At 46.8% G+C, this 23330-nt stretch overlaps 1 protein-coding gene across 2 annotated transcripts in view; it reads right to left on the reverse strand.

Moving 5' to 3' along the window:
- Positions 1–22560, reverse strand: part of ctif (CBP80/20-dependent translation initiation factor) — a 36502-nt gene extending 13942 nt beyond the window's left edge. The window contains exons 1-8 of one of the 2 annotated variants that reach the window (XM_056578139.1): positions 22372–22560; positions 21752–21823; positions 21046–21168; positions 19840–19913; positions 17131–17235; positions 16639–16717; positions 6356–6432; positions 1565–1648 (exon numbers count right to left, since the gene is read on the reverse strand). In XM_056578139.1, the coding sequence (XP_056434114.1) occupies positions 1565–1648; positions 6356–6432; positions 16639–16717; positions 17131–17235; positions 19840–19913; positions 21046–21168; positions 21752–21823; positions 22372–22545 (788 nt within the window). In that variant the 5' untranslated portion in view covers positions 22546–22560. The remainder of the gene's footprint in view (positions 1–1564; positions 1649–6355; positions 6433–16638; positions 16718–17130; positions 17236–19839; positions 19914–21045; positions 21169–21751; positions 21824–22371) is intronic. The other variant, XM_056578140.1, reaches the window with a different exon arrangement.
- Positions 22561–23330: the final 770 nt, after the last annotated feature.

Genomic DNA, 23330 nt, shown 5'->3' on the forward strand with positions numbered 1-23330 from the left:
TGTGTGTGTGTGTGTGTGTGTGTGTGTGTGTGTGTGTGTGTGTGTGTGTGTGTGTGTGTGTGTGTGTGTGTGTGTGTGTGTGTGTGTGTGCGATATGTTTGTTCGCATGTACGATTGAAGCCTTCTCCGGCGGGCCTTGAGGAATCTCTAAGGCTCCAATTATATACCTACATATCCACGCCATAGTTGTGCTGCGTGTCATCACCTAAAGCAACGCTCCCTCACACAGGGCTGTGAGCCCCCGAGGCCGGCACTGGATGCTAAACGTCTGCTGTTTGTTTCCCCTGTTTACATCAGACCAAAACCAGCCCCCACCCCGCAATAGTATTCTCGTGTCATGGGAGGGGTTGGCCCCTTTGTTTACCACGCGCACACACAAACCAAGACGGACAAGCGTGTGTGTATTCGCACGCAGAGAACGGGCTGATCCATAAAGCTAGAGATACGGCCCCCTTACCAAACCAGACCATCTCTAAATCACAGTGACAATGGGTCTGGTCGTAATCGTACGATTCTTATCTGTAGCTGGTTAGAGAGAACGCACGCACACGCACACACACACACACACACACACACACCCCTCTCTTTTGCTTGTTCTCCAAAAGGCAGTCTGAAATAACCTTTCTGCTCCTGCCCAGCAGCACTTAACCTCTGGAGAAGCAGAAGAAATCAGGCCTTTATTTTCTCTCACTTCTCTCTCCTTCGCCCACACACACACACACACTTTACCATGAGATCCAGGCCGAGCGAGACTAATTGTAGAACTTATAATGGCAACGTCACTATTTTTTCACCTTTTTTTCTTCAGCCACTTTCTTGTGGCACTCTTTGCCTGACCTTGCCCCACACGCACGCACGCTCACGCACACACACACAGACGACTGGACCAATTTCAGCTATAAGAACTCCCTCGATGGCATAGGACCCGATGACCAGAGACTTGAGAGCGGTAATGCTTGGTCCATTTTTCAGCGAGCGTTTCATCCACCTCCGCGATCCGGTGAAAATAACCTTTGTGCATCGCAATCCATCGGTGAGGTGACGGGTGAAGCTTTCAGGTGAGGCCTTGATAAAACATGCACAACTATGAACTAAAAGGAAAACTGGTGCTGGGGATGCCCAGGGTACTGCTGGCTGTCCGTATAGACACACGCTCTCGCTCTCTCTCCAGTCACAGTTCCTCTCTCAAAGTGTAGACAAGAGCCAACAAATGCAAAACAGAGGAAGTGGGGAGAGACTAAGGAGAAGTAGAGCGCACTATGGAGAAGTATTGTGGGAAGAGGGAGAAAAAAAAAAAAAAGAGGCTTCTTCAGGGGTGAATGTTTGTTTATTTACCCCCGGAGCCCCGCCAAATGCTTCATGCTCCGGATATATTCAAAACACACACACACCACTAACTATACGTCTTGTGTGGGTCCGTTTATAGCCAGGGCATACATCACGCGCTGGTCTTTGCGAGGCTCGAATGTCGTTCACATGATGGTAGAGAGAGAGAGCCGGCTCGGCGGTCTGGCCGAGGGGTGGAGGAGGTGGAGGAGGTGGTGGTGGTGGTGGGGATACTGACCTGGCTGCTGAAACTTGGCGCTGTCCCCCCGGGCCTGTAGGCAGCAGTATGGTGATCTGGTCCCTGCTAAGCGGATCAACAACTCTACAGGCGGGGGAGGAGCAGGAGGAGGAGGAGGAGGAGGAGGAGGAGGAGGAGGAGGGCGTTCCATGGGAGGGGTTTGAAGGGGACAAGGAGAACCATGAGAGACGGGTGGAGCAGGGGAGCAGATGGATGCAGAGGAAGCAAGGCCAAGCATTGAGGAGTGAAGGAGGAAGGAGTGAAGGAGGAGGAGGAGACGCTGCAGGAGAGCGTGAGGAGACCGCGGTGTTAGGAGAATAATAAAATAAAAGGAGGAAACTAATGAACTAAATCTAATGGTTACTACTTTACTGATTGTCAAATTAAAACTACAGATATGGTCGACAGGATATTGAATGAAGGAGAGTTGAGATGATGGCGAGATAGGGGGAGGGGCCCTAAAGCGGGAGGTGCATGACCAGGCCTTCCAATTGGTGGAACCAGGGGGGGAGAGAGGGAGGGAGGGGAACCCTCATAGGCAGACCAATTAACCTGAACCCCCTCAAGGCATCGTTGGTGGCAGGGTGGCAATGAAAGAAGACCCTCCAACCTTCATCCTTGCTACATTTCCCACAGTGTGTCTATAAGTCGCCCGTTTGAAGTTAACCGTCTGTTTTTAACGCTGCAAAAGTGTGGGCTGTTGCTTTTTGCTTCTTTCTTCCCTTGCGTAACGTCTTTGTTCTTAAGGAAACAAGCATTATCATAACAGCAGAGGAGGTGCTGCGGACCCCTTTTTCTTTTTTTGCAGAGTTTCACTGCGGATCGTCGCGAGATTAAAGCGAGACACAGGAAGAAGGTTGCGGTGAGACTGCTGCCTGGCATGAACCAGCCAGTGCTAATTAGCCAGACGCTGCACGCAGTACTGCAGTCGCCATGTGACATTGATGTGCGTGAGCTTAACGCTGATTGGCATACAATTTGATACAACGGTTGTCAAAATAGCGGCGCGTATTATACAATATCCTGCCGTTAAGAGGTAAAGTGTGGTCCCAGTTATAGGAGGAGGAAACAAAATTTGCCAAGGATATACATTCTCCTATATTTCTGGAGATACAATCCCTGAAAGAGAAATGGAATCGATTTGATTCAATTTCCTTTTCATTTTATTCATTCAAAAGCTGTTTTATTTTTTGCTATTAGCGCCTCAGGTGTGACAGACCAAAGTAAAAAATGTGTGACGCCCTTCTTGAAATAAATTACGTTTTCATTTTATTATTCTTATGGCTAGAATAGACAAGGGCTAAAGGCGACGGCCATGTTTTCTCCTCGGGAGCGAGTAAAACGGCAACATAGTCCCGTAAATCACAACAGTAAATCACAAAATGTCAAGCATGCGTTGATGGGTCTTTCTTAACTACAAACACATGCGGCGCCGTGCCCCTCTCTCCCCCCCCCCCCCCTCTCTTCTTTAGTTCTTTTACTGCATGTGCAACTCTCCTTAACCTTTCTGCCTCGGTGTCTGGTCGTCTCAGTGGCCCCGGGGGCAGTCAAACAGTCGGGCCCGACCGCAGAACTACTCAGCAGGCACCACAGGAAGTCAAGTCATGCCATTACTTTTCTGTCTCTCCTCCCCCCCGCTCCCCTGGTTGTCCTTTGATGTGGAACCAGGACGCGCCACTTAATGCACAACACACCCAAAAGTCCTTCAGGTGTTCTGTTGAAGATCGACACACGATTTCAGAGCAAACACTGCGCTATTCCTGGTCCCGAATGACCCGGAATTCAGAGTACACACTTAAACTATTGGCCTTATTTCATGTGCAGAATGCCAACAAGCTATTACTCACAATCCCCGGATATATCCGTCAAGCTGGCACACACACCCAGCGGGTCCTCATGGGGCAAGTGACTGACACACCTGGCTGTGTTCGCTTTCTTGAGCATTAAGTTTCACTTGGGCAGCAAGTTACAGTTTGGTGGAAACGCTATGCATGTTAATGTTACTTATTAAGTATTAAGGCTCATTAGTTCTCTCTCTCTCTCTCTCGATACAAGGCTTCAACAGACAAACGCATAATAATATCCCTATGGATCCACTGACTGGAGGAGATGGGGCACTGCAAGTACTGAAACAGCTCAAGGACAACCCCACCAAAATAGATGCCAGCACGTGGGTTTACACTGCACCTTCACTAAACTGCCACCTCCTGTTGACTGTCATCACACCCTGATTGTTTCCTTTGAAAAAGGCTTCATTTGACTTTAATCTGGGTTTTCCCAAGAGTGGTAAAAGTGTTGAAATTGGTATTCTACATAGCATCTTACAAAGTATCAAAGAGTGGCTGTTTTGTACCTGCTGAATTTTTCTAAGTAATTATAGCCATCATTCTTTTCAAGACAACTGAGAATATACACATCACGCGGCCACCGTGTACAATAAATCACTTTTCCGTTCATCAGTGAGAAAGTTGGGTAATACACATCGTTTGGGACGTTTCCTCCTCAACACCGTGAACATTGCATTTGGCATCGGTACGCCTTCGCCCGCACTGAGAATTAAATATTCATGGCTACGCAACTTGAATATGCCCTTAAGCCTTCATGCCAACACCCTTCTCCTCTGAAGTAAGACATCCAGAACATTTGCATATTCTTGCATATTGGACCGTGAACATTTCCATTTAACCGTGACATCACACATCTGGTCTGGAGTGTGTGTATGATCTCTATGAAGTCTGAATTCTAGGAACTGCAGAATATACCTTTTCAGCGATGGGCCAGTGAGATAGTATAACTGTGATTTCAAAACGTGGGATGGCCATTATTAACATGAATAGAACATTTTAGATGTATAGAACATATAGAATTATATAAATAGAACATAATGGAATATTTGCACGCCAGCATGCCTATTCTGTTTCCTGTGAGCATGAGGCTGATCAATATTCCTCAACGAACAATTCGTGCAGCATCACTTTTCTATACCTGGTAATGAAACTATTGGGTGTTTCCTCTGAGAAAAAAGAAACTCCAAGCAGGCGGAGGTCTGCATTCACATTTTTGGGGAACCCTCCCACCCTGTGTATAAACCACCCAGAAGAGTGAAACCCCATTGTGCAGGCGCAAGACATCCAGCGAGCGGGTGAGTGCGTTAGCTCCAGGAACAGAGGGTTAAGACGCAGTGAGCTCCAGAGATGTGCAGTGAGGATACCCGCACAGTGAGAGCCGAGGAGCCGCAGCGACACAAGGCAGGCCAGGGAGAGTTGCAAACAGAGGATTGAACATTGATTCTGCAGTTATGTCATACACGTCGGTTGAAAATGTGGCACGGTTATTAGCACAACACTTGATTCTCTGGTGCGTCGGCAAGCTCAGCCACGGACGCATTAGTGAATAACTCAGTAGTGAACTATGCACTTGATTGCACCCCAAAACAAAAAACAAAAAAACATAGGACCGATTGTTCTTCCCACTTTATGGAAGAAAAAAATGAAAGGATTGAAATGATGTGTTTTTCTCCCCCCCCCCCTGTTCTAGTCTAGGCTAGGTTTCCTCTTTTTATCCACAAAGACGCCCCAAATATTTTCATTCTTGTGTGTTCCTTAGCAACTGAATAAAAAGTTTTTCCAGGGACGGAGGTTGAGGAGAGAATAGCAGAGGGTAAGAGAGAGGGATGGAGGGAGGGAGACACAATAGAGACAGATAACGGAGAGAGGGAGAGACTATAGAGAAAGATTAGAGGAGAGACAGAGAGATACAGAGACAGCAAGAGAGACAGAGAGAGAGACAACGAGACAGATATTATAGAGAGAGACAGAGACAGAGAGAGACAATAGAGACAGAGATAATAGAGAGACAGAAAGAGAGAGGGAGGGAGAGACTATGGAGACGGATAATATAGAGACACAGCAAGAGAGACTATACAGGCAGAGATAATAGAGAGAATTATAAAATATATATTTTTTAACTGGGTTGGAATGAAGTCAGAATGGGTTCACATAAGACCTCTGAATCTTCCTGAGTTCTGGAGCTACATGGTTTAAAGCAGTCTGCCAGTGGGGCACCGTAAGCCCTTCGCAGAGACCTTTTTTAATTTCAACTTTGCTAACTCAATTTTCTCTTCCACAAGATTCAAATCACCCAGAGAGAAATATCCAAAATACAAAGAAGGCCTAATATCCTGGCCAAGACAACCTCCATGCCGAGGTGTGCACCAAAACCTCAGAGAAAATAATAAAACCAAACAAAAGAGGAAATTATTTCCCTGCTCTATTCCCCTGAATGCAGTGTGTGTGTGTGTGTGTGTGTGTGTGTGTGTGTGTGTGTGTGTGTGTGTGTGTGTGTGTGTGTGTGTGTGTGTGTGTGTGTGTGTGTGTGTGTGTGTGTGTGTGTGTGTGTGTGTGTGTGTGTGTGTAAGAGGAAAAAAGAAACGCATTCCTGTCTTGACGCACGAAGCAGAGACAAGAGTTAAAGCTTTAGGCACAGACACCGGGCTGCCGCGATGACATCAACGCCGAAAAATCTCTCTCCATCAAGTATGTACGCACGCTTCCTGCGTATCGTCTGTGTGCATGCGCACTTCTTGTGTATGTCTGCGGCCATGTTTGCTTGCGCACCTCTTGCGTATGTCTGCATCCGTGCACGCTTCTTTGCGTGTGTGTGAGCTTCTTGCGTATGACTCTGCGTGCGTGCACACTTCTTGCGTACGTCTGCGTGCGTGCACACTTCTTGCATACCTCTGCGTGCGTGCACACTTCTTGCGTACGTCTGTGTGTGTGTGTTTGTGTTTACCGTCGGTCGCTCCTTCTTCGTCTGAAGAGCTTTTTGGTGTGCGCGATCTCAGCCTCATTAGGCAAGGGCGGGAAGGCCTGTGGAGAGAGAGGAGGGACATGAATAAGTCCATATTTGACCCCGTATTCCTTACCCACAATGTTTCTTGCAGAGCTGGATTATTAAATGCGATCGATACGGAGACCATCCACTTTTTTCACCGCCTCAAGGCTCGACACGATTTACATTTCACTCACAGTTCACGATTTAAAATGGAGGTAGAACACAAAAGTATAGCGTTGTAATCTTGGTGAGTTGAGCAAGCTTTGCAGAGGGTATCGAGGGGTGAGTGAGGCTGACGTGCTGCGGATCAAATGGGTCTGTGCCCTACAGAGATGAGGGGGAGAGACGGCAGGGAAGCTGGCTTACCTAGCATCTTAAGCTCTGGCATTCCAACCGACTTACAATAACAATATTTCACAAAGGCAGACTGATGTAGCCAGCCTTTGTCAGACACTTGCTACTTTTTTTTTAATATATAAAGTTGAGGTCTGAGACATATGGATAACGGATAAAGGATCGAATATAACGGAGATAAAAGGTCAGCTTCTGGAACTTTAAGGAAAATGGGGGTGGGATGGTTGTTATAAAGTTATAAATGGTTATGTCTGACCGTACAACTTATTAGAGGCATGCGTTTAATCCCGAATGGAGCAAGGACCATAATTGTCTGCTGTGCACGTACAACACACTGCGACCATCGTGTCCTCTGTTCCACACAAGCGGCAACTTTGTTTTGAACAGAGAAATGGCATAACTGCTATGACTACCTATGGCTGTATGTTTGGAACATGTGCGGTTTATGTGTTGGGGAAGAGCAATATCATCGACATATCAGGGGCTTTGTGGAGATTTTCCAACGCATCAAGACAACGCATCAAAAGCATGTTGCCGACAAGCTATGGAGGCGGTGAACACGGAGCCCGACCCCACCAAGACAGTATAGCCCGACAGCCATCCATTAAACATTAGGGCTGTCAATCAGAAGTCCCCCCCAGCATCACCGCCTGGGGTTACCATGGTAACGGACGGCGGAGAGGGCTGCTGCTGCATTTGTGTTACATGCGTGTTCTGCTGAAGGACTGAGTGTGTGTGTGTGTGTGTGTGTGTGTGTGTGTGTGTGTGTGTGTGTGTGTGTGTGTGTGTGTGTGTGTGTGTGTGTGTGTGTGTGTGTGTGTGTGTGTGGTCTAGCTACATGTAGAGACGGCAGGTGTGAAGACATGCAAGGTGAAAGTGCTATGTTTATCAGCTCAAGTGTGAATCTGAAGTGTGGAAGCTGTCTTCACAACAAACAACAAAATATATCTACGAGGAACACTGTCAACACCCGTTTTATGAAAAGTGAGTTTTCTTCCTGCGTGTAAGAGCAGGAAAGAGACAGACCAAGAGAAACCGAGAGAGAGAGAGAGAGAGAGAGAGAGAGAGAAAAGAGCCACAGAGGGCAATACAGTGAGCGAGAGAGACCGAGACACAGAGCCAGAGACCAACAAAGAGATAGACGGCTTTCCGTTTAATGGACAGATGGGTACAGTCACAACACAAACAAGTAGAGTGAAGCCTCTGTGCACTCACTACGACAAGAGGCTCTCAGTGAGCAGCACTGGAACCGTTTTTCTGACCCCTGTTCCTGTGCGATTAACAGTCGCCTTTTCACCATGCGGCTGAGATAATAGCCCAAGAAAGGAAAAAAACATGTGTCATACTAAATACTTGTTTTCAAAATTATTTCACACCGTTTTCTCGGGACTTAAAAAAAAAAAAAAAGATACTTACATAATTGCATTTTCTAAATTCATATCCTGCCGCATTAGAAGGTTTATATAACCTTCAGCAGGTCGGCGTATTTTAATAGCACGCGAGGGGGGAGGGAGTACAAAAAAAAGGACATTACTGCGCTAAACTTTATGTTAAGTTAAATGTATCAGGCAACTAGGTTCCAGGCACCGAACAAAATTATGTGAAAAATATGAAAAATATCACACACACAAAATATTGTTTGCGATATGCAATGCCTTAACAACCCACTCAGGGAGCCTCCCGCCTCGCCTAGAAGACTTCCAATTGTACGTTTAGACATGCAGACTTTTATCAGAGGCGGCAGTTTGGATTTTCATACTGGTGCTCACTGCTTCCTCTAACCTACTTTCAACCCCTCAGAGGAAAGAAAGAAAAAAGGAGCTGTGGTCAAATCTGATTGGTACCAGATGAGAAACGCACACACTGAAGCAGTGGGACAGTGTGTTCAATTGGCACAGTCATTTAGTCCTGCAGTCGACCTGACTGGAGATAGCCATACTGAATGGAATGCAACAAAGCAATTTGGGCAATCTAATTCAGAGGAGCAACAATAACATGATTTGTGCAGGCACGGCACGTCAGAAAGAACTTGTTGCTGCGCTGTAGACTCGCACGGGTGTGAGGGTGATAGAGCCCAGCAAGAAGTCGTACGCTACTGTTGTTTTCCTCTAGGATATCATTAGCAGCAACCCTGCCTTCAAATGGTTACCAGATGACTGCCCGAGTCTGGACTGCCCGTGCGCGCACGCACACACACATGCACTTTGATGCGTGTGCACACGTACTTGGCGTGCGAGCGCCGTGGCGGAAATCTGCAGCTATAAGCAGTAAATAAAGCGGCACACGGCAGCCGACATGAACACAAAATGACATACGAGGCTGACGTGATCCCCAGACGGCGCTCCGAAACAAGAAGGGGAATCCTGCTGGGATTCTCCCTTCGGAGGGAGCACTTGTGTATGCATGCATGCATGCGTATTGCGTACGCAATACATATACCTCTATGGAGCACAGGAATTACATCTTAGCGTGTGCAAACCATCCGCACCGATATCATATTCCACTTTAAGTGGCAATCTCAAGGTTGACAACTACTGTGCCACGCAGAATCTACCAAGGAATGTTCCAGTAAACAACCGAGCAATTTCGGCTAATGAAAGTATTTCCTAAATGAGCGCTAAATCATTACCTCATTCGGTAGAAACTGGACAAGTTAAAAACCAAACTTATTTTTCTCTTAAAAGATTTCAAGACTGCCCTTTTAATTAAGGCCGCGCGTGCACGGTTAAATATACTGTACTTAGCCGATCAGTGTAAAGACCCGTCGATCAATGACATGTCATTATGTTCCTAACTACAGTGTGGCCGAAGCGCAGGACATTATGTCCACGACCAGAATAGCCCTTGACGGCGCTACAGCACCGTGGCGGACAAAAGGACTTGAGTCTGCAGCGTGCTGGAGGTCGGGCCTTCAGCGTAATACAGCAGAGAACATAGCAGCTTTGCCTTGAGGAGACTGGCCATCAGAGTGATCTGCTGTACAAGAATGTACTTCAAATCATTCCCATAGAAAAGTACAGAGCCAAGGACTTAAGATTAACAAAGGTTACATTATGTTGTATTTTTAAATCGACCACAAAAGGAAAGAATAACCATTCCGACACGCCGTTGGGGAAGAAAACAATTTATTTGTGTAGACGTCGATATGGCTGGGGTCGAGGCATTATTAGTGAAGCAGGTATGGTCGTTGTATTGCTCTGCTGGTGGTTTAACATTCAATTTCTCCTTCACCTTTTGGTATTTCCAGGGCACTGCAGAAAGCCAAGAGATCAGCGACGGCCCTCCGAGATCTCTTTGAGAGCTCTTCGATGTTTGACGGCACAGAGTTGCAGTCCATCAGACGAGATGGCCAACTCAGCGCAGTAGCCGGTAAAGCGGTTGACGTTTTATTGATCTTTATTAACCCATCTCTGAACGGCTACACCGCTATCTCCACAGCTATGAAGACCACAGTTACTATTCTGCACAAATACAAATAACAGGTGAATACTGACCTGGTCCATCTAATTCCTATGGCTACCCTGCCAGTGAGTGTAGTTTGGGGAAACAGAGTCGTGCACCACCTGTGTGGTGGCTCTTAGGCTCAGTGTCGTTTGATAAAGGCGTCTGCAGATGAACGAATAAATGTTAACGCAAAAAAAAAGTAAGGGACAGAGTTGTAAGAGACCGACATGGCAAATGATTGAAATGTGATCCTGGGACAAGAGTGAACCAAGGGGATTTCTGCCATATTGTACCCTTTTTGTTTTATTCATGTACTTGATGCATAAGTCCATCTGCTCTCACTGCATGGCTTGGCATTCCAATCACCTGCTGGTCTTTTAAGTCAAAGTACTCTTGAGTGGGCGATTTTTAATATTGAGTAAATGTGGCTGGAGGGGAACATGTATAACATACCGTGTGGACATATGTAGAACAAGGCAACATTTGCGACTGACTTTTAAAAAAAAATCTCAGTGAGTATCCTAGTAACAAGTTGAGGCCTACGTAAAGTCGTGATGTTTCGCATTGTCGGGATCTGTTTTTGGAAATCATTTAGCGATAACATCGGTGTAAGAATGGTCAGAATGAGCGTACCGAGTCGTGAGCGGTGTGCGAGTTAATTACACATTCTTAGGATTTTGCTGCTTTGTACAAAACAGTGTGGGAGTGAAAGTTCTACTCGGATGATCTCAAAAACACTGAACATTATGTGGATTTCTTTCACTTTTAGAAACAAGAACAGCCTGGATGCTGAAGGCTTTTTTACACACACACACACACACACACACACACACACACACACACACACACACACACACACACACACACACACACACACACACACACACACACACACACACACACACACACACACACACACACACACACTTAAACGCCTTTGCTGCGTCTTAGCTTCACCCTACTATATACATATAATGTATCAGATAACAGTCGTCCAGTATTCACGGTGGACAGTGTCAAAGATTATGCTACAGCTGTGTGTGCGTGCGCTTGTGTGTGCGTGCGTGTGATCAGAACAGCGCAACGGGTCCCAGCGTCCAAGGGCCGGTACGGCCGTGGGGGGCTGGTGGAAGGACAATCGCAGGAAGGGAAGCCTGGGAGGGGGTCCGAGTGGTGCCGTGACCCTCTGCACGGCGCTGTATATCACGGGTTGTCCACGCGGGGGAGAGAGACGCGACGCGGGGGAGAGAGACGCGGCGCGGGGGAGAGAGAGACGCGGCGCGGGGGAGAGAGACGCGACGCGGGGGAGAGAGAGACACGACGCGGGGGGGAAGAGAGACGCGGCGCGGGGGAGAGAGACGCGACGCGGGGGGGAGAGAGACACGACGCGGGGGGGAGAGAGACGCGACGCGGGGGAGAGACGCAACGACATAAAAAGGCACCCGCATGTCATACAGAGGAGCGCTGGGCGGGAACGCCAGGGCCGCTGGAGGTAAAGGAGCACTTCCCGACAAGGGAGGAGCACGTGCGTTGGCGAGGCTGCGTCGGGACCGGGGAGCGACGGGGAGCCGGCTGAGACGGGTGCACGTGGATTACAATAAATCATATACATTTTTTTACTGCTACTACTGACTTTTTTTTTTACAATATTTATATTTTTGCCCCATTACAATATAAATTGTGGCTGCTATTCAGACATTTTCTTTGCACTACACTAATATTCTGTTGATTATTTTTAGATTCGTAGATGTCTTCATCTGTTGTGCACTTTTTTGTTTACTTTAGTGTTAGGAAATGCCTCATCTGTTGTGCCTGTGCACTTTATCTCTTTCACGGTGGGATAGTGAGAAACGTCTGTTTGATTCCTTTGTATGTCTGTTAGGTGTGAAGAAATTGACAATAAATCAGTCAATTTTTTTTAACTTTCAAATATAAAAAGTACGATCCACATTCCACAACGTTGACGTGGGGACGTTTTATCAAGGTGTAGAACGTAGCGCGATGGAAAGGGATGCCGGCCCCGACAGAGGTGAAACCTCAGCCTCAGCCTCAGCCCCCCCCCCCCCCCCCCCCCCTTATCCGCCACCCTCAGCCCCCCCCCCCTATCCCCCCTCAGCCCCCCCCCCCCCCCAGGCAATAGGAGTCCTGCTCCAGAGCACGTAGCTGGGGCACGTCAGTGGGGCCAGCCAGTCTGCAGCGTCTCAGCTCCAGAAATCGGGCTTTGTTCCCTTCTTAGTTTGCTTTGTTCACTGACCAAGAGATCGGATGCATTCCCAGTGACTAACCACACTCCCCGCCCTCGCCGTCTATTTATCTCTCGTGGTGCCATGCCTCCGTAATGAGTCTCAAATGATGTCACCGAAGACTAGACCCGTGGCAAGCAACAACACGAATACATTAAGTCACCTAAAATAAGTCCTAAAAAAATATCATATTTCCCCTTGTATTCATGTTATTTTCTTATTCAACATCTCTTTAATATGGAAAGTATATATATATTTAATACTAATATACTACACAGGCATTTTGCTATGATGCCTTCCCAGCCCTTTGCCTTGTTATTAATAAACGCGACATCCATCCGTGACATGATTATTAAAGACAATATATGACCTGCGGGAAGGGAAATGTCACGTTCAATGTACCCAGCGACAGACAAATGCATACATTCTATGCGAAGAGACCCACCCCCGTACTTAAAGTCAGAGTGCCCGCTCGACCATAGGGAAAGAGGAGAATGCAGCACAGGCAATTATCTGAAGCAGGCAGACCACTACCAAACTGGCTCGGGTTCAACAGCAGTGCCATGGGGCTAAGTCAAACGCAACATCACAACAACAACAACAACAACATAAGGTGATTGGCTATAAAATTATTGTTCAGAAGCGTTGCTCATGGAGGGATGCGTATGCATACACTGCCGGTCTTGGCTGTCACGACACAGACACAAAATGGGAGGATGACACAGACGAGACAGCCAATGACAGCGGTATGTCTGCTCCCTCCAAGTGGACCACAGCCAGCATGTTACGTATGGACGCACACAAACACACACACACACACACACACACACACACACACACACACACACACACACACACACACACACACACACACACACACACACACACACACACACACACACACACACACACACACACAGGGGTGTTCCACCTCCCAGCCGCCATAAGAAATGCATCCAACGCCTGCTCTTTAAAGCTGCAGTATGTGAGGTCCAGAGTTTTAAAGTGAGAGAAAGAAAGGAGAGGAAGAGAGCAGTTTTTTAATCAAAACAACCCAAAGAAGTCACCTCCCTTTCTGCACTATCCCTCCCTTAATCCGCCATGGGAACAGTTTAAATTCACGGACCTGTGATTGACAGGCAAGATGGATTCCCCGGACCAATCACAGAAAAGATGTCGGAGTTGTCAGAAATTAGCCAGGAGCGTTCTGACATCTGAATTGAAAAGGGCAGGCGCAATCAACTTGAAACAGATAGGCTCACAGCGCATTACACTGGAGAATAGCTGAGGGGATTGCTCGGCCAAGAAATTACACTCAAATAATAGCTCCTGTACCTAATTGTACCTACATTTTACCTACAGCACCTTTAACGGCATGCTTCTGAAATCTTTTTAAGGCACGTCGGATAAAAGCGCCAGCTTAACGACTATACAGTAAATAGTAAGAACAAAAAGGTTATTGTTGGTTTGAATAGCTTTTGAGCCATTACTCAACGAAAACAAAGGCTATGAATTGACCCTCGGAAACCTATTTAAACTATTAGTGTAATTACAGCATGACACTAAAGTAGAGGATGTGAACATGGGGTGTGTGTGTGTGTTTAGCATTCCATAGAGACTAAGAAAGGCCAGGTCGCCCACTCACTGACTTCTGGCAGCAACCGTTTGAATATGGAGGAAGTCCTTACTTACTGGCTTTACTTCTCAGGTATCATTACACACAAACACACACACAATGGTGCGCGCACACACACACACACACACACACACACACACACACACACACACACAAAGAGAGTGGTGTGTACAAACACATACACAGTGGTGCGCGTGCACACACACACACACACAGACAGAGTGGTGCGCACACACACACAATGACAGAGAGAGGTGCATACACACACCGACAGAGTGGTGCACACACACACAAACCGACAGTGGTGCACACACACACACACACACACACACACACACCGACAGAGAGTGGTGCACACACACACACCGACAGAGGGTGGTGCGCTCACACACACACACACACAGACAGAGGGTGGTGCGCTCACACACACACACACACAGACAGAGAGTGGTGCGCTCACACACACACACACACACACACACACACACACACACACACACACACACACACACACACACACACACACACACACACACACACACACACACACACACACACACACACACACACACACGAAACCCTACACAGACACAGTCAAAAGTGACACGCTCACAAGCGGGAGGTTCTTTCCCAGCGCGGCTCCTGGAGGAGGAAGCGGAGGCATTCAGGATGCATGGTGGAGGAGGAGGAGGCGCAGGGCGACGCAATCCTGTCACACAGTAGCCCCGGGGCGGCGGAAGGAAGAGGGGGGGCGCCGCACGACTCCAGTCGATTACACGGCCGCTCTGACATGAGTGACACAGTCAGAGAGGTATGCTCCGTCGTCACCGCGGCGACCGACTGACCCGACACGGGAGACCGCGATGCCTCATCACTGGATACATACACTTGGAATGACGCTAGTGATGGTTGGTATTCTGGTCAATTGGATCTTCTTGTTGGTTCTAGTACAGATATTTTACGTGTTGCGAAAAAGTATCACTTCTGGATGCCCCTCACAGATCACATTCCTTGCTGACGTCGGGGGTGAGTAGTGTGTGTGTGTGTGTGTGTGTGTGTGTGTGTGTGTGTGTGTGTGTGTGTGTGTGTGTGTGTGTGTGTGTGTGTGTGTGTGTGTGTGTGTGTGTGTGTGTAAAAGAGTGAGTGAGAGAGAGAAATGCTGAAGTGATAACAAGGAGATGAGTTATGACGGTAGGACACCGAAAACACAAGAACTTCGGTATTCCCCGGCTCTGACTCCATGAACCCCGCAATGTCCTGGTGCCAACCCACATCCTTCGGCCAGAAGAAACCTGCCCCCTAGCCAGCGCGCACACACACACACACACACACACACACACACACACACACACACACACACACACACACACACACACACACACACACACACACACACACACACACACACACACACACACACACACACACACACACACACACGTATTTTGGCTGTGTCTGAGAGAAAGGAAACCGGTCGTCTTGGCTCAGGGAGGAAAAAACCCCAGAATGAAAGGAAGAACCATCTTCGCTTCGCTGCGACTCCAGGCTCTCTTGGCTGAGAACCGAAACACATCTCGACTCCTGAGTCAACAGGGGGAGAGGAAATAAACCGAGGGAACTTGGCTGGGAAACAATTAGGACGGAAGACACCGTGACCCGGGGGCAGGCCGGGGAGAGGGAAACAGTATTTACCTAGGGTAAATCTCCAACCATCCCTTACTGAATGGCAGCCAGCCATGGTAAATACAGTGGTCTCATGCCTCCATTATCTGTGCTTTCATAGACCTAATGGGGTGGTTGTGTTACGATTATGGGTGATTCTGTGTGACGGTTCTCAGGGCGCAAAAACGCGACAACCCCAATATTATTGTTTCTTCCAAGAAGGATTAGAACGGTCTTTATCAATAGGGAAAGTAAAGATTGTGTTGCAGTTGCTTTTAGGAGCTGCTGTAAAAACTCTATCGTGGAGCCTTTAGTTAATCATGAAGCCGTTTGTTTGTTTATGGTCGGTCTTGTGTCACAACATTTTAATCCCCACTGCCCACTCCTTTGTCAGTGTTTGATGTAGGTTTGCTTGGTCACCACAAGGTGTCACTGTAGATCTGTCCATAATACACACAATACTTTTATATTGTAAACTAGTTTGATCTCTTCGGACTTTTATGATATTATAATTTGGACAGCAATGTCATTCAAATGTTGCATTTTTTGCTGTATCACATCAAAACAACAGCTAAATAGATGGAAAACAGTGAGAGCAACACATCACGTAGACTTCCCATTCTACCTCATTATTGGAGTCAAATACCTGCTATTCCTTTAAAGTGCCACTAGAGTGCGCCACTGTCATAACAAACACGAACACGAACAGCATCTGCTTAAAAGATTTAAATGGATAGAAACGCTTCAAAAGAGCATGAAATCAAGTTTGAGAAAGAAATAACATTTCAAAATACCTCATGAAAGGAAACATTACTGAAACAAGTACAAATTAAAAGTCCCTTAAGATTTTGTTGAAAATAGACATACATAAAAGAGAAAAGACAAGAAGGGAATAGACTTACTGAGTGCAAGTGAGGGAGGAATCGCTCTATGTCATTCATGTCTATGCCGTCATCCTCTTCAAACTTGTCTTTAATCATCCTGTAAGCATAATAATCAGTCACTGATGAAAGGTGAAGGTTTCAGAAATACTTGAGGATATACAGAACAGGCAACAAAACAACCAAATCCTAGATTATTAATGATGAGACCAATGGGTAGCAGTTCAATAAAGTCAGAATGTAGCATAATCAATAGGAGTCACGCACATTCCAAGTGGCCATCTTGGTATTCTATCACCACTAGGACAACAACAACAACGAGAACTGGTTGCTGCTATCCTTAAATGTTTGGTAAAAATAGCATCAAGACTGCGGCTTGAAATGGACTTTTGGAAATCCAGATCACATGACTGAAACCGTCCTATAGGAGGCCAGGAATGTGACAATGTGACAACAAACCCAACATACAGCTGAGAAGGGTAGACCAGTGAAAAGGCGGTAAAAGGGCCTTACCCCTCTCTGTCGATGTGCGGCAGGTGCTTTGGCGTTCCGCGGCAGAGTTTCCGGTGGAACTGGGTGAAGTCCAGCTTCTCTGGCTGCACGTCCCAGCCAGCCCCCCTGACACAAGGAGACAACGTTGTTCGTGAGAGACAAGAAGTTGGGATGCACCACACAGTTCACAGTAGTGTACGTGTTACAGCAGTGTTTCCCCACATTGAGACCGGGACACAACACAGATAGTTGAGGACACGTTACTGAGGTGTTTGAAAAAAGGAAAGTTTGAAAGTTATAATCCAAACAGACCGCCTAATTTAATGCTCACTTAGAAATGTGTTTAATGATCACATGTTCACTGGGACACTGACATCACAGGAAGAGGATATTTGGTTTAAAAACAATGTGGGGAAGCAGATGCACAAAAAATGTAACACCTGAAACTATGGTCAGGGACAAAAAAGGGTTAAGGAACAACTGTGTAGTGTCAGACATGACCTGTATGTCTAGATACACATATACAGACAGAGGCATGTCTGCAAAATGACTAAGACTACTCGTAAATCGACTTGGAGATATTGAACTCGAAGACGCAAGATACAGTAACGGTAGGCCATACAGAACCCGGACGTCAGGGGAGTTGAACCCTCCAACCCTACTTTTTAGAGGTTCCCCAAATAAATGGAGGAGTGAGATTGACAACAACAAAAGGACCTCTACAATAGCCATGAATGCAGACAGTTAGGCCGGAGGAAGGTTTGCATGTAGGCAGTAGGGCACAGACACCATGAGGTTCACTGCAGGGCTGTTTTTGTGTGCTCTTTGGATGGGTGTGGTTGGAGTAAGCACTGGATGTGCAGGCTCACTGTGTGGGTCAGGGGAGGGCAGCTGGTTCTTTCATTAGTCTCCATGCCTAACCTCAGCTCAGTCATTAGGGCGGAGGAGAAGAACTAAAGCACGTCGACCGAACCCTGATCCTCCTGTTCACAGTGAGTTACATCACACGTCGTTTGTTTTGATGTTCCCTCTGAAGTCATTTACAGGGGAGCTTGTCTTACATAAAAGGTATGCACTGAATGCACCACCACGTTTAAAAAGAATACTGGACAGAGAGTCGTGTCGCTTTCTGATCAGACTATTCGTTCTCATCATCAGTGGTAATCAAACGAAGAGTAAGCGCATCGCATCAATGCAAGACAAAAAGGGAAATGTGAAATACAACACGAATGCTTTAAAAAAGGGGCTGTCACTGCCTTCTTTTTTAGATGTAAAAGCTCTTCGTGTATTCTAAAAGGCACTGCATGCCGCAACCAGCCTTCCTGCTTTAACACTCAAAGGGTTGTATTCTGGACACATCACTGATCTAAGGCTACAGATATGATAAAATGATCAAGCTTTGGATAATAGGGGTACTAGGCAAAAAGGCCAATTCACAGAAAAACAAAACAATGGAATGCCTATTTTAATCCTACAAGTATTGCAATTACACATGTATATTTGCTCAAGCATTGCCACAAAACTAACTATTGGTGCATTGGTTGTTGTGGATTTGGAGTTTGCAAGCCCATGAGTTTGAAGTTTCAAAAACAAACTTTGCTCCTTCGAAACTACAATTCCACTCTGCCCTCTGCTTTCCCACAACACGCGCAGCTAGGAGACTGCAGAACAGAACTGGTCTCGAACGCTGCATTTAAACACACACACGTGTTACTTGCACTTAACCCGCGGCCATGCGACACCCACACAGCCCCTCTACCACAATCACTGTACGCCCACCACACTCTGACTCACTGGACGGCTAATCACATGCAGGCGCAGTCTACATTTATAAAGACCCGTCAGTCTTATACGTTCAAATCATCTATACACTTTCTTACCGGAGACACTTTCTTGTCATGATTCTTTGCCTTTTTCCCCATAGGCTGTACCATTTAATATGGACTTTTAGACATTGCGTATTTTTTTATTTAATACGCACAAATGTGTAAACGTTTGTACACATGCAGATGCTGATATTGAACAAACACAGCCGTACTGAATAATATGAAACCGGGCATCTTTAGAAAAGTAACTATAGAATAGCTTGTCAAAGTCAAGTTAAATGGAACACAATGCCAGCCCCTTTCATAGTTGCTAATACCGTAATAAGCTGGATCAATAAAGTTAACGGTATCCAAATAATGATCAGAAATTGCAGATCATTGTAGCTCATCACACCCATTTCTAGCATCCGTGGTTGTGATCAAATGCTCATGGTGTAACCGACCACAATGTGTTAGTAAATATTATCTTCAATTCTAGTCCTAGTCTTGCTATTGACAAACGTGCATTTGAGTCAGCCTAAAGATCACATTATGGCTTCTTTGTGTTGTCTGGCACACACACACCCCTCCCATCTTCCTGTGTGCGCGGATGTGCTGACGTGGCCATTAATTAGGTAGGCAACCTTCAAGCTGCAGCTGTTGCCTTGGCAACCGCTCCCGTCTCCCGTGTCTAGTGGCGCTATGACCTGGGCGAGACTTCTGCCACGAGTTCCATCGTCGTCTCTTTCATAGTGGCTTCAGAGAATAACACAGTCGACAAGCACGCACGCGTACTTCTGAGAGTGCCTTTAACATAACTTCATTTCCAACACTTTATTTGTGTGGCAGCGCGTGAGCAATGTCGATACAAATTTCTCTGCAAGTTATTTTAGGCCTGCGTTTGCATCTGAGCGGGCTGACCTACCCGTGTGAGTCCATGGTGTTGGCGGCCCAGATGTCAGTCCCCAGGATGTCCAAGGAGCCCTCTCTGTTCCCGTTCTGCAGGACACAGCACACAGGATGGTTCAGTACAGCAGCACACCAATGAGGGCCCATAGGTGTCAATATGCTGGCCCCTCTCTGTATTAAACTAGTGACCCCAGCCAATGACGATAAAAAAAAACATCAGCTGTATTATAAGAACCAAAAATACAGACTGCATACTTAGCGTAAACAATCATTGTCATCATAAAGGGCCTTATAGATCACTGGCCTTGACCGGAGTTAAGCTATCATCTAACAGCCAAGCTAACAGTAGCTAGGCCGTGACGGAAGGATGATAATAAGTCATAATTTGGCTGTTACGCAACGATGTTATGTTACTGTATGATGTTACTATACGTTTGAGGTTACTCTGTGCTGTAATGTTAGTGTTTGATGTTATGTTACTGTCTGATTTTACTACATGTTCAATGCTACACTATGATGTAATGTTATTTTAACAGTACCTTGGCTGTAACGCTATGATGAAATGTGACTATTGTTTCAAGTGTAAGTTGAGTCGTTTCAGACAACAAACAATGATATGATTTATTCAGTTTTACGTACAATATACAACCTTTTGCTTCCTAATCTCAACAGATCATTGAGAGACGATGTATTTCAGATGAGTCATGTTTACACAACTGGAAAAGCTTTCACATGTTTCCCAGAGGGTCCCACAGGGGAAAACAGCGTTGAATAACCTTTCCGCGATCAAATAGTCTGAACTATTTTCCAAGGGCCAGACTTTAGACCAAGACTAATCTCACACAAATCTGTCCTATTTCAACAAAATATTTAGTTTTGCAAGCAAATTACGCCAAACTCAAATAAACATGGGGCATTTCCATCCAAACCTCCATTACCCTTCATAATCAGGCTTACATAGTTATAGGAGCCAACGAATGATAACGGATAAGATGTTGAGTCATACCCTGCGTGCACAGGGATGCGACGCAGACACAAGATTGTATTTTTATATGTTTATATCCATACAATTTGGCAAGGGCCAGCGTCCCTACAGCCGGCCTGGAGGCGGGGGGGGGCCTGCTTCGGCCCGACCACGCAGACAGGCAAATCGGCGCGCCAGTGGTTTGACTCGGCCCGACCGCGGGTGCATGTGATGCGTCGCCTCCTGATGCCACGCTACCTTGGCTGGGGCTGTGAACTGGTTGTTGCGCCCCCTGCTGCCGGAGCGGGACCCCGACCCGGGTCTGGAGCCACAGCTGGGCCTGGAGCCGGTGCTGCCGTTACTGCTGTGGTCCCACTCGTCCTGGCAGGGGGAGGGAGGGTTTGAGGGAGGGAGGGAGAGGTAAGGGGAGGGAGAAAAGAGGAGAGGGAAGAGGGAAGGGAGGGAGGGAGAAAAGAGGAGAAGAAAGAGAAATGGGAGGGAGGGTGGTTTAGCCAGTACCATAGCAGCAGTCCTCTTATTTCCACTTTATACGGACACAGCGAGAGGGGATTATGGCAGAATAGGTAAACATTAAATGGGGCAATAACAGCCTTTAAAGCGGTTACAGCCTGTATCTCCACAACACATTTCCACCCTTATCTGCCGTCTTATATCTGCTGCATGGGGGGCAGCTGATAAACCTGTGACTGTGCGGCTGTAAGACTCTCTTCCTTTCTGAGTAATCAAGCCAAATGATCGTCAGATCATTTTATTCGACTGCTTCCCGGTAGTTGCACTTGTCTTTTATACCATTATTAAAACTATTGCCATTTATTCCAAAGTGAACTTATAGTGAATTCAGATACATATCATCAAGCAGCAGGTATTGGGGGAACCAGAACCTGCGCCTTGACCAGCCACTACCACACCCATACGCACACGCACACGCACACAGTGTGTTTACCGGTTTGGACGAGCCCCTTCCCCTGGATGATGACCAGCTGCCATCTCTCTTGTCATTGTATTCCTCCGTCCACTAAAAGGAGAAAAGGCAGCGCGTTAGATGGTTTGAATGTAAATAGAGATCCAAGGGGTCAAAGGAGAAGCATAATGGTGGTGTGTGGGTACAATCTAATGCGTGTGTAAGCAGTGGAACGGATAGCAATCAAGCACATTTGCTATGGAAATGGAGGAATCGCTTGCCAAGTCTATGTAATCATATGTAAACAAATCTCAGTTCTTACGTTCCTAACCAAAATCTATTTTCATAAATCCTGACCCGCTTTATAATGACGGGTGATGCAAGTTTACAAACATTTCTCTTCATAATGTCAATGCTTATGTTAAAACCAAATGTTTATCATAATCTTTGAAGAGGACACAAGACATTATAGAGGAGGTAAGGGGTTAAGCATTTTGCCCAACAAAGAGTAGGCCTGGCCTGATCGGGGACCACCCCTAAACACACACACACACACACACACCCCCCATCTCTCTCAAGCTCCGTCACCGTATTCAGCTACTCTTTCATAATAAGAGACCCACCCCTCCCCCAAAATTTCTTCCAATCCGAAGACCTCTGACCTGGGACGCCTTGACGCCGCCGTCCGTCTCGCCGTCGGCCTTATCTCCCAGCAGCCCTTGCACCTGGTACTCCAGCACGTAGCTGTCGATGAAGCGCTCCAGCTCCTCAATCTCCTGCGAACGAGAGCTGCCCGCCTCGGACGATGCGGAAGCCACCGAGGATGAGTTCTCCATGGCAACCGGCGGACCCGCGCTGGCAGCGGGTGAGGGAGGGATGGGGGTGGGGTGGGGGGGGGGGGGGGGTAGGGTGGGGGAGGGGTTTGGGGGCAGAGGGAGGAAGGGAGGGAGGGAGGGAGGGAGGGAGGGAGAGAAGGGGGCTGTGATCGAAAGGAAGAGAGACATAAAGAAAGTCAGCTAAAATACAAGAAAAACAATCAGGATTTGACGTGGCGGTGAATGAAATCCACCGTGTGCCTTGAGTCAACGCTTTTTAATTCAGTGATGTATTTTTGTAGTTGGATCAATATTGATTGTTCTCGGCCGCTTTCAATGAAAGCATCTGCTTAATAACTCATGGAATTTGAATGTATATTAAACATCACAATACTATTTTCTCCATTACAATCTCAGCATGCAATTTCAATGCTTCACATTGAAACAAAGCTAATGAGTAAAACGTATTAATAACATAACTCAATCATGAACAAGTAACACTTCCTCGTCCTGCCACAGGGGGCAGTATTTTTGTGTTTATGGTTTGCTTGGTCGACAGAGCAGCACAGTTATCGTTTCAATTTCTGTTTGTCTCTTACCTCAAGACTCAAATTAAACCAGCAGGCAGTACAAACTGCCACCTTGCTAGTTTAATTCCCTGTCCATTGCCAATCACAGGACAACCACAAGAGCCAACACCACCAAGTTGACACGAGCCAAGTTCCACTACACCCTGGCGGTCCAAACAGATCTTCCTCTCCCTGCCCCCACAACTTCACCATCTTGAATCAGTCCCACAACAACCA

Source organism: Gadus chalcogrammus, chromosome 19, assembly GCF_026213295.1.
Source record: "Gadus chalcogrammus isolate NIFS_2021 chromosome 19, NIFS_Gcha_1.0, whole genome shotgun sequence".
Classification (NCBI taxonomy): Eukaryota; Metazoa; Chordata; class Actinopteri; order Gadiformes; family Gadidae; genus Gadus; species Gadus chalcogrammus.